This window comes from Haliotis asinina, chromosome 8, assembly GCF_037392515.1.
Source record: "Haliotis asinina isolate JCU_RB_2024 chromosome 8, JCU_Hal_asi_v2, whole genome shotgun sequence".
Taxonomy (NCBI): Eukaryota; Metazoa; Mollusca; class Gastropoda; order Lepetellida; family Haliotidae; genus Haliotis; species Haliotis asinina.
In genome coordinates this window covers 52537448-52555572 of record NC_090287.1, presented here as the reverse complement: position 1 = coordinate 52555572, position 18125 = coordinate 52537448, and the positions used below count along the sequence as shown (strand labels likewise).

The 18125-nt window shown below is 40.1% G+C and overlaps 1 protein-coding gene across 1 annotated transcript in view; it reads right to left on the bottom strand.

Annotated features, from left to right (window-relative positions):
• Positions 1–18125, bottom strand: part of LOC137294245 (uncharacterized) — a 115308-nt gene that overhangs the window by 84161 nt on the left and 13022 nt on the right. The window contains exons 8-13 of the mRNA XM_067825241.1: positions 13843–13995; positions 3253–3297; positions 1816–1854; positions 1469–1636; positions 629–731; positions 78–195 (exon numbers count right to left, since the gene is read on the bottom strand). Of these exons, the coding sequence (XP_067681342.1) occupies positions 78–195; positions 629–731; positions 1469–1636; positions 1816–1854; positions 3253–3297; positions 13843–13995 (626 nt within the window). The remainder of the gene's footprint in view (positions 1–77; positions 196–628; positions 732–1468; positions 1637–1815; positions 1855–3252; positions 3298–13842; positions 13996–18125) is intronic.

Sequence of the window (18125 nt, the reverse complement as noted above, 5' to 3'; positions counted from 1 at the left end):
TTTTAGTTCATGGCCATTCATCATGTAGTTATTTTATATTCATTTGTAACTGTATGTGATGGTATATGTGTAGTTACCAGTAAATCAACGCTTGACTGAAGCGCCGGCCGTACATCCAGAGAGGCTCCCTCCTCATCTTCATCATCGTCCCCCTCCTTCTTCCTCCGTACCACTGCACTGGTTTGCTTGTCTTGGCTGTGGGGCGGAGGAGTCAAGTTAAAGTATCCCTGCTCTGAATTGTCTTCCCTGATCTCTCATGGGGGTATGTACATACCAATGTGCAAATACAACTACCTATGGTTCTCTTCAAGACTGAATGTGCGAGTTGGACAAATCCAAACTCTGCAGTTCCTGCAGACTGAATGATCTAACAGTTGTGATTGGATGATTTGGGAGGGGGGATGGATGGGGGGGGGGGGGGGTCCATCCAGTAATTAAAACTGTAAATATTTTACACATTTTACAATCAGTAATTTTATATCTATAGTGAATCAGAATGTAAGTAGCTGACATAGGAAAAGACAAATGACAGACAAGCGCTGAAGCAGGAGAATTACCTGAAACTGTATTGGTGCTATGAAATACTAATCACTCAATTTAATGATATAACACACAGCTGAAAACTTACTCTTCGTCCTCTTCTTGTACTGAGTCTTTCAAATCTTTATCTGTGTCCTTCACCTTCCTTGTGCGGGACGACTTGCGATATCGAGGCTGATACGAATACCTTACTGAAAATGAGGAACACTACATGTAGTTTTATCAACATTCAACGCATCATTAAACATGCTTGCAAACTAAATGGGTAGTGGGTAGCCTATTGGTTAAAGTGTTTGCATGCCATCCAGAAGACCCAGGTTTGATTCCCCAATTAACTACAATGTGTGAAGCCCATTTCTGATGTCCCCGACCATTATATTGCTGGAATATTGCTAAAGCAGTGTAAACTTAAAATGAAATTAAACTATCCTAGCATGTACGCTTAATGATGAGAAATCTTGAAGTAAGAGCAATCATATCGCTGTGGAGAAATATATGAGGGTTGGTATGGTGCTGAGAATCGGTATAGGGTTGAGAATAAGAACTGGGCAAACCCATGTTGATAGGACTCTGGTAGTTGAAAGGGGTGCAACTCTGTATGAATCAAAATCATCAGAGTGTTTGCATGAGTGAGTGAGTGAGTTTAGTTTTACGCCGCTTTTAGCAATATTCCAGCAATATCACGGCGGAGGACACCAGAAACTGGGCTTCACTCATTGTACCCATGTGGGGAATCGAACCCGGGTCTTAGGCATGACGAGCGAACGCTTTAACCACTAGGCTACCCCACCGCCCCAGTGTTTGCATGAGTAAGTGTTATTTTCACATGATTCCAACATGTGACTACACCAAATGACTTCCAGATTCAGACCTCATTTACCATGGCAACCTAGAAAAAAACACTGAATCCAGTGTGTTGCTTATTTACCTTGGGGTTCTGGTTCAGTTTGAAGGGCATATTCAGCCATAAAGGGAGATAAATCTTCATCAAATGAACTGTCAGAACTGTCCTCTTCCTCCTCTGATAACAGATACCTCAGATTTGTCTGCCCTTGGCGTGATCGGACTGGTTCCCCGACACCCAGTTTGACTTTGGCTTAAAACACACCACATCAGTGACAATGTTGAATATATATTGGCTACAAGCAGGCTAAATGTCTTCTATTTTATAGATGGAATACCTTATATGTGTGTTAATACACCATGTATTGCTTCAACTACTAGCTTCAACCTTCCACAATAATCACTCACTCATGAATCACCTGAAACACTTACGGACACACAGACTCCTCTTGTAATCTTTCTTTTCTTCCTCTGAAACAAACAACAATACATTTAGTACACAATTTGGTAAGAACATGCTAACAAAAGTACACTTATGTTGATAAAACAATTTTTCACGACATCAAACAGATCATATTTGCCAGTACCTTTATCTGTGAATGAGATAAAGGTTACTCTTAAAGAAAGGCATTTGAAAAATGCAGAATTTTAAGCAGAAGATGTATTCTAAAGTTAGATACGTCCAGTTTTGCTTACAATAAATTTGAGGCTTTAATAAAATAGTCACAAGTCAGAAGTCAGAATGTATTGGCACATACCCACCATGTATGACAGCCTACAAATGTAATTCAGTCTCAGATCTGTTGAAGTAGGCACAAGCAAACAATACTCTAAAAGTCCTCAAATTCTACCACTGGGCAACAGAAAATGCGCAATTTTGATTGGTTACTCATAGGTCTTTGCTTTGATTTATTCAATGCCCTCAGATCTTCAACTATCATTACAAGGTTGTTCACTAGTCGTGGAGAGGGTATGGAGCATAAAGAAACATTGAGGGTACATCAATACATGGACACTGATGGACTAGTGAAGAACATATTTATCTTACCAAACTCCTCAATGTTAATTTTGAATTGTTTGAGACACAGGTATAAATGTTTTTTCAGACATCGCTAGCTGCATTCGCAAAACGTCGGTAATTTCTGTATCATAAGTGATTCAGTGTTGTTCAAGATAAAGATTTGCTACAACGAAGTACCGAATGAGTTACCATTGGCAGCGGGGTACAATGCCATCTACCTCGTTTGTATGTGGGGTACACAGTCTAAGTAAACTTAGTCTCAGTGTATTTCATTACACTCCACCACTGAGTCTAACAAACCCTAGTAGAAGGTCGTGTCAGGTAACCTTTGAGCGACCTATTTAACCAATCTGACAACGGCTACTATTTACGGATCGGAGGGACTTTCAAAATATTCAGGTCACTGACACAGATCTCTCCACAAACAATAATCTGCATATTAGACCTGCAATATATACGCTTTGGGGTTTCTGTTGACATGGTTACCATTAGTTAATATTTCCTCAACACAGCATCCTTGAATATTGCCCAAAACACTATTTTAAGCGACTGTTTACTTCCGTTATCATGGTTGTATGTACGCTGTGTGCATCACCCAGAAGCGAGCATACGCTAAATAGCATTCGGAATCGTTCAGTTATGAACCTTTTCGAGATAAAAAGTTCAAAAGGTATGTGCGAATAAGCTGTGTTGTGATTGGTCAATCTCAAAGGTTACCTGACGCGACCTCCCATAAGGCTTTGTTAGAAAAGTACTGAGGATAAGACTGGTGGGGTACGATGAAAACAATACTCAGCCAATCAGAACACGACATTTATGTTTGAGGTACGACAATCATAGTCTCTGACCTGTTAGCAACTTAAGCTTCTGACGATCTCCATCTTCATCGCCACCTGCAGAAAGACAAAACCATGGATACCTGTACACGGATATGGATATAAAGTCTATATTAACACTCAATATGGACAACATGATTACGGCCACATTTCATTAGTTTATTGCTTTGTAACATTACGCTAGACCAAATTTAAAAGAAATTGTGTGACTCAGTATTTCATAATTTGTCATGAACATGCTTCATAATGTGTGTCTGTCATATCAGCTGTGCCTGAGAGCAGGGCCTGTCAGCTATTCTGTGTTCCACATTTCTGTTGGGTTACTGATGGGTGAAATTTGTTCCCACCTGAACCACTGTCAAGTAAATAAAATCATTATTGCAACACTGGCAATTTTTAATTTGCTGTCATTCACATACCTGAGATTAAAAGCTGACACTGAGATTACAAAACTTGATGAGCTACTGGCAAAAAATAAAGTATTTATGTAAGTCTTCAACTTTCAGATCAGGGAAGTTGTATTTGTGTGTGACCAGCTCATCTGGCATGTTAGGAATGAAACATTTCTGACACTTTTTAAGTGACTTGAATGGCGTAAACCTTAGAACTAGCCACCATAGCCACAAAGCAATCATAGCACTTAGCAAGTTAGCATAAGTCTTTGTGAAAGTAAGGGAGTTATGATCACTTTGTGGGATATGGTTCTGGGTTGTAGACATAATGTACCATCCCCGACATCTCCAGGGTATATGCTCCAATAAGTCTTTGTGAAAGTAAGGGAGTTATGATCACTTTGTGGGATATGGTTCTGGGTTGTAGACATAATGTACCATCCCCGATATCTCCAGGGTATATGCTCCAATAAGTCTTTGTGAAAGTAAGGGAGTTATGATCACTTTGTGGGATATGGTTCTGGGTTGTAGACATGATGTACCATCCCCGATATCTCCAGGGTATATGCTCCAATAAGTCTTTGTGAAAGTAAGGGAGTTATGATCACTTTGTGGGATATGGTTCGGGGTTGTAGACATAATGTACCATCCCCGATATCTCCAGGGTATATGCTCCAATAAGTCTTTGTGAAAGTAAGGGAGTTATGATCACTTTGTGGGATATGGTTCGGGGTTGTAGACATGATGTACCATCCCCGATATCTCCAGGGTATATGCTCCAATAAGTCTTTGTGAAAGTAAGGGAGTTATGATCACTTTGTGGGATATGGTTCTGGGTTGTAGACATGATGTACCATCCCCGATATCTCCAGGGTATATGCTCCAATAAGTCTTTGTGAAAGTAAGGGAGTTATGATCACTTTGTGGGATATGGTTCGGGGTTGTAGACATAATGTACCATCCCCGACATCTCCAGGGTATATGCTCCAATAAGTCTTTGTGAAAGTAAGGGAGTTATGATCACTTTGTGGGATATGGTTCTGGGTTGTAGACATAATGTACCGTCCCCGATATCTCCAGGGTATATGCTCCAATAAGTCTTTGTGAAAGTAAGGGAGTTATGATCACTTTGTGGGATATGGTTCGGGGTTGTAGACATGATGTACCATCCCCGATATCTCCAGGGTATATGCTCCAATAAGTCTTTGTGAAAGTAAGGGAGTTATGATCACTTTGTGGGATATGGTTCTGGGTTGTAGACATGATGTACCATCCCCGATATCTCCAGGGTATATGCTCCAATAAGTCTTTGTGAAAGTAAGGGAGTTATGATCACTTTGTGGGATATGGTTCGGGGTTGTAGACATAATGTACCATCCCCGATATCTCCAGGGTATATGCTCCAATAAGTCTTTGTGAAAGTAAGGGAGTTATGATCACTTTGTGGGATATGGTTCTGGATTGTAGACATGATGTACCATCCCCGATATCTCCAGGGTATATGCTCCAATAAGTCTTTGTGAAAGTAAGGGAGTTATGATCACTTTGTGGGATATGGTTCGGGGTTGTAGACATAATGTACCATCCCCGATATCTCCAGGGTATATGCTCCAATAAGTCTTTGTGAAAGTAAGGGAGTTATGATCACTTTGTGGGATATGGTTCTGGGTTGTAGACATAATGTACCATCCCCGATATCTCCAGGGTATATGCTCCAATAAGTCTTTGTGAAAGTAAGGGAGTTATGATCACTTTGTGGGATATGGTTCTGGGTTGTAGACATAATGTACCATCCCCGATATCTCCAGGGTATATGCTCCAATAAGTCTTTGTGAAAGTAAGGGAGTTATGATCACTTTGTGGGATATGGTTCTGGGTTGTAGACATAATGTACCATCCCCGATATCTCCAGGGTATATGCTCCAATAAGTCTTTGTGAAAGTAAGGGAGTTATGATCACTTTGTGGGATATGGTTCGGGGTTGTAGACATAATGTACCATCCCCGATATCTCCAGGGTATATGCTCCAATAAGTCTTTGTGAAAGTAAGGGAGTTATGATCACTTTGTGGGATATGGTTCGGGGTTGTAGACATAATGTACCATCCCTGATATCTCCAGGGTATATGCTCCAATAAGTCTTTGTGAAAGTAAGGGAGTTATGATCACTTTGTGGGATATGGTTCAGGGTTGTAGACATAATGTACCATCCCCGATATCTCCAGGGTATATGCTCCAATAAGTCTTTGTGAAAGTAAGGGAGTTATGATCACTTTGTGGGATATGGTTCTGGGTTGTAGACATAATGTACCATCCCCGATATCTCCAGGGTATATGCTCCAATAAGTCTTTGTGAAAGTAAGGGAGTTATGATCACTTTGTGGGATATGGTTCGGGGTTGTAGACATAATGTACCATCCCTGATATCTCCAGGGTATATGCTCCAATAAGTCTTTGTGAAAGTAAGGGAGTTATGATCACTTTGTGGGATATGGTTCTGGGTTGTAGACATAATGTACCATCCCCGATATCTCCAGGGTATATGCTCCAATAAGTCTTTGTGAAAGTAAGGGAGTTATGATCACTTTGTGGGATATGGTTCTGGGTTGTAGACATAATGTACCATCCCCGATATCTCCAGGGTATATGCTCCAATAAGTCTTTGTGAAAGTAAGGGAGTTATGATCACTTTGTGGGATATGGTTCGGGGTTGTAGACATAATGTACCATCCCTGACATCTCCAGGGTATATGCTCCAATAAGTCTTTGTGAAAGTAAGGGAGTTATGATCACTTTGTGGGATATGGTTCGGGGTTGTAGACATAATGTACCATCCCCGATATCTCCAGGGTATATGCTCCAATAAGTCTTTGTGAAAGTAAGGGAGTTATGATCACTTTGTGGGATATGGTTCGGGGTTGTAGACATAATGTACCATCCCTGATATCTCCAGGGTATATGCTCCAATAAGTCTTTGTGAAAGTAAGGGAGTTATGATCACTTTGTGGGATATGGTTCTGGGTTGTAGACATAATGTACCATCCCCGATATCTCCAGGGTATATGCTCCAATAAGTCTTTGTGAAAGTAAGGGAGTTATGATCACTTTGTGGGATATGGTTCTGGGTTGTAGACATAATGTACCATCCCCGATATCTCCAGGGTATATGCTCCAATAAGTCTTTGTGAAAGTAAGGGAGTTATGATCACTTTGTGGGATATGGTTCGGGGTTGTAGACATAATGTACCATCCCTGATATCTCCAGGGTATATGCTCCAATAAGTCTTTGTGAAAGTAAGGGAGTTATGATCACTTTGTGGGATATGGTTCTGGGTTGTAGACATAATGTACCATCCCCGATATCTCCAGGGTATATGCTCCAATAAGTCTTTGTGAAAGTAAGGGAGTTATGATCACTTTGTGGGATATGGTTCTGGGTTGTAGACATAATGTACCATCCCCGACATCTCCAGGGTATATGCTCCAATAAGTCTTTGTGAAAGTAAGGGAGTTATGATCACTTTGTGGGATATGGTTCGGGGTTGTAGACATAATGTACCATCCCCGATATATCCAGGGTATATGCTCCAATAAGTCTTTGTGAAAGTAAGGGAGTTATGATCACTTTGTGGGATATGGTTCTGGATTGTAGACATGATGTACCATCCCCGATATCTCCAGGGTATATGCTCCAATAAGTCTTTGTGAAAGTAAGGGAGTTATGATCACTTTGTGGGATATGGTTCGGGGTTGTAGACATAATGTACCATCCCCGATATATCCAGGGTATACGCTCCAATAAGTCTTTGTGAAAGTAAGGGAGTTATGATCACTTTGTGGGATATGGTTCTGGGTTGTAGACATGATGTACCATCCCCGATATCTCCAGGGTATATGCTCCAATAAGTCTTTGTGAAAGTAAGGGAGTTATGATCACTTTGTGGGATATGGTTCTGGGTTGTAGACATAATGTACCATCCCCGATATCTCCAGGGTATATGCTCCAATAAGTCTTTGTGAAAGTAAGGGAGTTATGATCACTTTGTGGGATATGGTTCTGGGTTGTAGACATAATGTACCATCCCCGATATCTCCAGGGTATATGCTCCAATAAGTCTTTGTGAAAGTAAGGGAGTTATGATCACTTTGTGGGATATGGTTCGGGGTTGTAGACATAATGTACCATCCCCGATATCTCCAGGGTATATGCTCCAATAAGTCTTTGTGAAAGTAAGGGAGTTATGATCACTTTGTGGGATATGGTTCCGGGTTGTAGACATAATGTACCATCCCCGATATCTCCAGGGTATATGCTCCAATAAGTCTTTGTGAAAGTAAGGGAGTTATGATCACTTTGTGGGATATGGTTCTGGGTTGTAGACATAATGTACCATCCCCGATATCTCCAGGGTATATGCTCCAATAAGTCTTTGTGAAAGTAAGGGAGTTATGATCACTTTGTGGGATATGGTTCTGGGTTGTAGACATAATGTACCATCCCCGATATCTCCAGGGTATATGCTCCAATAAGTCTTTGTGAAAGTAAGGGAGTTATGATCACTTTGTGGGATATGGTTCGGGGTTGTAGACATAATGTACCATCCCTGATATCTCCAGGGTATATGCTCCAATAAGTCTTTGTGAAAGTAAGGGAGTTATGATCACTTTGTGGGATATGGTTCAGGGTTGTAGACATAATGTACCATCCCCGATATCTCCAGGGTATATGCTCCAATAAGTCTTTGTGAAAGTAAGGGAGTTATGATCACTTTGTGGGATATGGTTCTGGGTTGTAGACATAATGTACCATCCCCGATATCTCCAGGGTATATGCTCCAATAAGTCTTTGTGAAAGTAAGGGAGTTATGATCACTTTGTGGGATATGGTTCGGGGTTGTAGACATAATGTACCATCCCTGATATCTCCAGGGTATATGCTCCAATAAGTCTTTGTGAAAGTAAGGGAGTTATGATCACTTTGTGGGATATGGTTCAGGGTTGTAGACATAATGTACCATCCCCGATATCTCCAGGGTATATGCTCCAATAAGTCTTTGTGAAAGTAAGGGAGTTATGATCACTTTGTGGGATATGGTTCTGGGTTGTAGACATAATGTACCATCCCTGACATCTCCAGGGTATATGCTCCAATAAGTCTTTGTGAAAGTAAGGGAGTTATGATCACTTTGTGGGATATGGTTCGGGGTTGTAGACATAATGTACCATCCCCGATATCTCCAGGGTATATGCTCCAATAAGTCTTTGTGAAAGTAAGGGAGTTATGATCACTTTGTGGGATATGGTTCGGGGTTGTAGACATAATGTACCATCCCTGATATCTCCAGGGTATATGCTCCAATAAGTCTTTCTGAAAGTAAGGGAGTTATGATCACTTTGTGGGATATGGTTCGGGGTTGTAGACATAATGTACCATCCCCGATATCTCCAGGGTATATGCTCCAATAAGTCTTTGTGAAAGTAAGGGAGTTATGATCACTTTGTGGGATATGGTTCTGGGTTGTAGACATAATGTACCATCCCCGATATCTCCAGGGTATATGCTCCAATAAGTCTTTGTGAAAGTAAGGGAGTTATGATCACTTTGTGGGATATGGTTCGGGGTTGTAGACATAATGTACCATCCCTGATATCTCCAGGGTATATGCTCCAATAAGTCTTTGTGAAAGTAAGGGAGTTATGATCACTTTGTGGGATATGGTTCTGGGTTGTAGACAAAATGTACCATCCCCGATATCTCCAGGGTATATGCTCCAATAAGTCTTTGTGAAAGTAAGGGAGTTATGATCACTTTGTGGGATATGGTTCTGGGTTGTAGACATAATGTACCATCCCCGACATCTCCAGGGTATATGCTCCAATAAGTCTTTGTGAAAGTAAGGGAGTTATGATCACTTTGTGGGATATGGTTCTGGGTTGTAGACATGATGTACCATCCCCGATATCTCCAGGGTATATGCTCCAATAAGTCTTTGTGAAAGTAAGGGAGTTATGATCACTTTGTGGGATATGGTTCTGGATTGTAGACATGATGTACCATCCCCGATATCTCCAGGGTATATGCTCCAATAAGTCTTTGTGAAAGTAAGGGAGTTATGATCACTTTGTGGGATATGGTTCGGGGTTGTAGACATAATGTACCATCCCCGATATATCCAGGGTATATGCTCCAATAAGTCTTTGTGAAAGTAAGGGAGTTATGATCACTTTGTGGTATATGGTTCTGGGTGTAGACATGATGTACCATCCCCGATATCTCCAGGGTATATGCTCCAATAAGTCTTTGTGAAAGTAAGGGAGTTATGATCACTTTGTGGGATATGGTTCTGGGTTGTAGACATAATGTACCATCCCCGATATCTCCAGGGTATATGCTCCAATAAGTCTTTGTGAAAGTAAGGGAGTTATGATCACTTTGTGGGATATGGTTCTGGGTTGTAGACATAATGTACCATCCCCGATATCTCCAGGGTATATGCTCCAATAAGTCTTTGTGAAAGTAAGGGAGTTATGATCACTTTGTGGGATATGGTTCTGGGTTGTAGACATAATGTACCATCCCCGATATCTCCAGGGTATATGCTCCAATAAGTCTTTGTGAAAGTAAGGGAGTTATGATCACTTTGTGGGATATGGTTCTGGGTTGTAGACATAATGTACCATCCCCGATATCTCCAGGGTATATGCTCCAATAAGTCTTTGTGAAAGTAAGGGAGTTATGATCACTTTGTGGGATATGGTTCTGGGTTGTAGACATAATGTACCATCCCTGATATCTCCAGGGTATATGCTCCAATAAGTCTTTGTGAAAGTAAGGGAGTTATGATCACTTTGTGGGATATGGTTCTGGGTTGTAGACATGATGTACCATCCCCGATATCTCCAGGGTATATGCTCCAATAAGTCTTTGTGAAAGTAAGGGAGTTATGATCACTTTGTGGGATATGGTTCTGGGTTGTAGACATAATGTACCATCCCCGATATCTCCAGGGTATATGCTCCAATAAGTCTTTGTGAAAGTAAGGGAGTTATGATCACTTTGTGGGATATGGTTCTGGGTTGTAGACATAATGTACCATCCCTGATATCTCCAGGGTATATGCTCCAATAAGTCTTTGTGAAAGTAAGGGAGTTATGATCACTTTGTGGGATATGGTTCTGGGTTGTAGACATAATGTACCATCCCCGATATCTCCAGGGTATATGCTCCAATAAGTCTTTGTGAAAGTAAGGGAGTTATGATCACTTTGTGGGATATGGTTCTGGGTTGTAGACATAATGTACCATCCCCGACATCTCCAGGGTATATGCTCCAATAAGTCTTTGTGAAAGTAAGGGAGTTATGATCACTTTGTGGGATATGGTTCTGGGTTGTAGACATGATGTACCATCCCCGATATCTCCAGGGTATATGCTCCAATAAGTCTTTGTGAAAGTAAGGGAGTTATGATCACTTTGTGGGATATGGTTCTGGATTGTAGACATGATGTACCATCCCCGATATCTCCAGGGTATATGCTCCAATAAGTCTTTGTGAAAGTAAGGGAGTTATGATCACTTTGTGGGATATGGTTCGGGGTTGTAGACATAATGTACCATCCCCGATATCTCCAGGGTATATGCTCCAATAAGTCTTTGTGAAAGTAAGGGAGTTATGATCACTTTGTGGTATATGGTTCTGGGTTGTAGACATGATGTACCATCCCCGATATCTCCAGGGTATATGCTCCAATAAGTCTTTGTGAAAGTAAGGGAGTTATGATCACTTTGTGGGATATGGTTCTGGGTTGTAGACATAATGTACCATCCCCGATATCTCCAGGGTATATGCTCCAATAAGTCTTTGTGAAAGTAAGGGAGTTATGATCACTTTGTGGGATATGGTTCTGGGTTGTAGACATAATGTACCATCCCCGATATCTCCAGGGTATATGCTCCAATAAGTCTTTGTGAAAGTAAGGGAGTTATGATCACTTTGTGGGATATGGTTCTGGGTTGTAGACATAATGTACCATCCCCGATATCTCCAGGGTATATGCTCCAATAAGTCTTTGTGAAAGTAAGGGAGTTATGATCACTTTGTGGGATATGGTTCAGGGTTGTAGACATAATGTACCATCCCCGATATCTCCAGGGTATATGCTCCAATAAGTCTTTGTGAAAGTAAGGGAGTTATGATCACTTTGTGGGATATGGTTCTGGGTTGTAGACATAATGTACCATCCCCGATATCTCCAGGGTATATGCTCCAATAAGTCTTTGTGAAAGTAAGGGAGTTATGATCACTTTGTGGGATATGGTTCTGGGTTGTAGACATAATGTACCATCCCCGATATCTCCAGGGTATATGCTCCAATAAGTCTTTGTGAAAGTAAGGGAGTTATGATCACTTTGTGGGATATGGTTCTGGGTTGTAGACATAATGTACCATCCCTGATATCTCCAGGGTATATGCTCCAATAAGTCTTTGTGAAAGTAAGGGAGTTATGATCACTTTGTGGGATATGGTTCAGGGTTGTAGACATAATGTACCATCCCCGATATCTCCAGGGTATATGCTCCAATAAGTCTTTGTGAAAGTAAGGGAGTTATGATCACTTTGTGGGATATGGTTCTGGGTTGTAGACATAATGTACCATCCCCGATATCTCCAGGGTATATGCTCCAATAAGTCTTTGTGAAAGTAAGGGAGTTATGATCACTTTGTGGGATATGGTTCGGGGTTGTAGACATAATGTACCATCCCCGATATCTCCAGGGTATATGCTCCAATAAGTCTTTGTGAAAGTAAGGGAGTTATGATCACTTTGTGGGATATGGTTCTGGGTTGTAGACATAATGTACCATCCCCGATATCTCCAGGGTATATGCTCCAATAAGTCTTTGTGAAAGTAAGGGAGTTATGATCACTTTGTGGGATATGGTTCGGGGTTGTAGACATAATGTACCATCCCTGATATCTCCAGGGTATATGCTCCAATAAGTCTTTGTGAAAGTAAGGGAGTTATGATCACTTTGTGGGATATGGTTCTGGGTTGTAGACATAATGTACCATCCCCGATATCTCCAGGGTATATGCTCCAATAAGTCTTTGTGAAAGTAAGGGAGTTATGATCACTTTGTGGGATATGGTTCTGGGTTGTAGACATAATGTACCATCCCCGATATCTCCAGGGTATATGCTCCAATAAGTCTTTGTGAAAGTAAGGGAGTTATGATCACTTTGTGGGATATGGTTCTGGGTTGTAGACATAATGTACCATCCCTGATATCTCCAGGGTATATGCTCCAATAAGTCTTTGTGAAAGTAAGGGAGTTATGATCACTTTGTGGGATATGGTTCTGGGTTGTAGACATAATGTACCATCCCCGATATCTCCAGGGTATATGCTCCAATAAGTCTTTGTGAAAGTAAGGGAGTTATGATCACTTTGTGGGATATGGTTCGGGGTTGTAGACATAATGTACCATCCCTGATATCTCCAGGGTATATGCTCCAATAAGTCTTTGTGAAAGTAAGGGAGTTATGATCACTTTGTGGGATATGGTTCTGGGTTGTAGACATGATGTACCATCCCCGATATCTCCAGGGTATATGCCCCAATAAGTCTTTGTGAAAGTAAGGGAGTTATGATCACTTTGTGGGATATGGTTCTGGGTTGTAGACATGATGTACCATCCCCGATATCTCCAGGGTATATGCTCCAATAAGTCTCCACTATAGCCTGGACATATCTACAGCTCATCCCTATAAATTTATTACCTCCCTTGGCTGACTTTTTATCCAATCAGGTGTCTACCCTGGGAAGCCGAGCAAACCAATCACAACTCACTTTTCAACTCCCTTTTCAAATCATCTAACCGATTAACTTGGCAACACAAACCAAGCAGAGGTACTCTGAAAGAGGTAGAAGGAGTTCTTGCATATATTTTTTTAAAGTTTCGGACCTATAAATTTGCCTGTATGATTTCCCCAAAATCTGTTGCACTGCGAGCAAGCCTTAGGAGTTGTGACCGCTACCTTTGTTGACATTGGCAAGCTCGGATATAACCGTGCCTAGCTGATTGGCTACTGTGAGAATGTGGAGCCAGCAAAGGGAGGTAATAAAATTATTGGGCTGACCTATAGATGCATCCAAGGTGTAGAGGAGACTTATCAGAACGTATACCCTAGAGGATGATGATCTACTTACTCAGCTGTATCTCCTGAGGAACTGCCAGGCCCTGCTTCATTGTGTGTACAAGATGTGTCAGCTCTATGTAAGCCAGCTTCCAGTCTACCACCCGGCTCAGACTGTTAGCCTCCAGCACCAGTCCAGTGATGTTGTCCACGCCCTCCTGCTCACCTACATAACATAGTAACATGCACTACAGAAATGAATGAATGAGGGAATAACTGACACAGGTCTCCAGTTCAGAAAGACATGTGCCCCCAAACCTTTCCAAGGTAATCCTTACATGAACTATGGCCAACAAAGATACCTTCAAGAAAGCTGACACAGCTTAAACTACAGTGAAAAATGCCAGCTTTAAAACAAAATGGCTTTCTAACAGGACAGGAAACGCTGCAATCATGATATAATGAATGCTACCATCATGACGTCATGGAGATCCTCACATAACCACCCTCAATACTTTATGAGAGTCCTTTAACACCAAGAGCACAGAGCCCCATTCAAGAAGTGTTCATAGGATTATCTCGAGGATATGTTTTCCTGTTTTGCATGTGAAATGATCAGGCTGCATGATCAAAATAATGACTGCACTATTTTATAAACAATCCTTTGTCGCTGACAACAGATGATTTCTTATATCAGTGTGAAAGCGATATTCATTACTTGCTCCACTAGCTCCAGAACATAATTCATTACTTAATGTTTGAAAGGATGTTTCAATTGATTGTTCCTTTTTAACAATCATAAATTAAATTTCTTTAATGGAAAAATCATCTTGCCCACCATTACAATTGATTCATTACACAGTGACACTTGACCTGCCATGAAATGTCACCAGATTCTGTATAGGGTGTGGTCTGATTAACTGATTAATGAGTGTGAAAACAAATTGTTTACATTTTGGGGGATCTAGGAATAGATTCACCTGACACAACACAGAAAAAACTGGAAACGTATATACAAAAATTGTGGAGGAAATGATCACCCGCACTGGGTGCAACCAGACAATAAATGTTACCTGCTCTAATACTTTCCTGTACTGATGCAACCTGCACATAGCAAAATCAATCCTGTGTATATCTTAACAGTTCCGTACAACATGTATGGATGTCTAAGGTCTATTGATGGATGTGGATGAAAACCTAGAGGTCTTTTATGACTGACAAAACTGAAACAAACTGTGTTCCTTCAGCTACGTGCCAAACTATACCCTGCATACTTCCTCCAAGCAGTGGCTGTGTGTAATTCCTTCTACCTGACTGGTGATCGTGGGATTATGTCGGCTCAGTCTCTGATATAAGTATGTGTTGGGATATACACCAGCTTTGTGATGTAATCACAGATTGTGATGTAATCATATTGAGGCTGACAAAACAGGGTGTCCACTGAGGTAAACACAGTATGTGTCTAGACTCTTGGGTGAAACTGAGCCTTCTTTTCCTAAAAATATCATGTGGAAAACACCGAACTGACATATGGAAAAATTGTAATAATAACTTCATTCCTATGAATCATCATTACTTTAACACTGCATCAACTCTATAATTAGTGTCACATGTGAGTTTAGTTTTAAGCTGCTTTTAGTCATATTCCACAAATATGGCAAGGACATATTACAAATATATATGCTACATGGCTTTGTCGTACATCACATGTACATGCAATACATCAGATTCATGTACGGATATCCTGTTACAGGTAAATGTCCCATATCTACTTTTCTTCAGATTCAATGAAGAAATAGTCAGCACTTGTGGTTTCATTCAACCAGTGTTAAATGACATTATGCAGCCGAGCAATATTTAGAACTTAAATCTAAGAACATAGAATTGAATCAGACATCGTTGTGGTAATGATGATTGCTTGATCTGTAACTGATTTTTTATACTACCTTGTATTGATCCAATCAATATCTATTGATGAAAGGAGTTACCATGTAACAATGCAGACTTCAATGACCAGGAAAGATCAATAGCTCAATTCATCAATTAGACATGATTATAAATCAATAATTCATTATCACCAACACACGGCTAATATAATAGTCAATATAAAACCTCTTTAAAGGAAGGGATGATTAGCTTGGTGTTGATAAACACATAAAAACACCAAGACAGCCTAAGCATGAGAGTCAGAGGTCGTGTTAGAACTGTGTTGCAATGAGACGCGGAAACAGCAAAGGAAATTATGAGACCCATAGACTGTATTACAACTGACCTGCTAGAGAAGGCAGAACCAGCAAGGAGTTATAAGCAGGTACTTTATCAAGATATGAACACAGGGATAACAGCTGATTTGAAAATGTTAAACGTCCAGGAGAACAGGTCAGTGTAATGCCTTCATCATATGTTATAAGTAAAATGGATGGCATAATCATGTACCTGCCCTCTAATTATCAGATATGAGCAGGCCGCTACAAATGATAATGGCCTGATGATTCATTAACGACGGGTCATTATCAGCTCTATTGTGGATTGGTGTCACAGCATACCGACGTCATAATGTCATGACGTCATAAATCTTGTTATTACCCACGTGGTACTTCATAAAGGTGTTTCATAACAAAGTGTTATGACACACTGAAGGCTTGAAATCGTCTTCGTTCGAGGTTGTAGGTTGTGTTTTCAGACCCAATTTTCGGTGGAGTCTTAAACATACACATCAAATCTCGACAAGTGGGAATTCCAAGTTGAGATGCGAAGACGTCACTGGCATCCTGTGCAAAGCGTCGCCGAATTATTTACAGTAACTCGTCCTCTGATGAAGAACATTAAGCTCAACTATTTGAGACATACAGATCCCTGTTATTCACATTCATCTTTGCTGTTGAGTTTGCCGCTCCTAATTAAATGCTCCCTATAATCTTCTTCTTTGTAAACACTTCTCAACATGGCGACTAGCCCGATAGTGATGGCCAACTGACATTCAGGCAAGATTTATGTCACATAGTCAAGTTAAAAATATTTACACTTCACAAGTGTTTTGATGAATTATATTATTGCTTTTGAAAACAAATCCTCAACTGAAAAGAATTAAATTTTCATTACGACTTGATTCTGTCTTAATTTGTTTATTTTCTTGTGATTAGGCGCTGTATAGGAAATACATTGCCTCTACGTAGTGTACATTTTCCTGGAGTGAAGCGGTTGACATTCCAATCACCAATATGATGTATTAATCCGCATTACATGGTTCTATATAGGAAAGCAAAATATTGCTTTATTTTAACGATATTCTCACTTTTTAGAACATGGGTAATAAATAGGATACAAAACTCGTCCCCCTTTCATATCAAGTTCATGTCCCGAGTGAAATAATTTTGGTTTGTCACTCGCTAAAGCTCATGACAAACCAAAATTATTTGCGTGACAAACCAAAATTATTTCACTCGGGACATAAACTTGATGTGAAAAGGTAAGCTCGTTTAATATCCTATAATTATATGACTGGACAGTGCTGGGTCAACAGCCTGTTGCAAGTTGTTTCAAGTAAATTTAACTTCACGATACTGTTTTTAATTTGTTTTAACACAAATGCCATCCATTTTAGCTATAATATGGGTAATGCTCTTTTTCAGGGTATTATCACTGGTAGAATTAAATGCACAATAAAATGACATTATCATTTAATTGTAACTGCAAAGTAACCTAGATGTAAGACATCATCATTTAATTGTAACTGCAAAGTAACCCAGTTGTTAGACATCATCATTTAATTGTAACTGCAAAGTAACCCAGTTGTAAGACATCATCATTTAATTGTAATTACAGAGTAACCTAGCATCATCCTTTAATTGTAACTGCAAAGTAACCCAGTTGTTAGACATCATCATTTAATTGTAACTGCTGAGTATCCCAGTTGTAAGACATCATCATTTAATTGTAACTGCAGTGTATCCCAGTTGTAAGACATCATCATTTAATTGTAACTGCAGAGTATCCCAGTTGTAAGACATCATCACTTAATTGTAACTGCAGAGTATCCCAGTTGTGAGACATCATCATTTAATTGTAACTGCAGAGTATCCCAGTTGTAAGACATCATCACTTAATTGTAACTGCAGAGTATCCCAGTTGTGAGACATCATCATTTAATTTTAACTGCAGAGTATCCCAGTTGTGAAACATCATCATTTAATTGTAACTGAAGAGTATCCCAGTTGTGAGACATCATCATTTAATTGTAACTGCAGAGTAACCCAGTTGTAAGACATCATCATTTAATTGTAACTGCAGAGTATCCCAGTTGTTAGACATCATCATTTAATTGTAACTGCAAAGTAACCTAGATGTAAGACATCA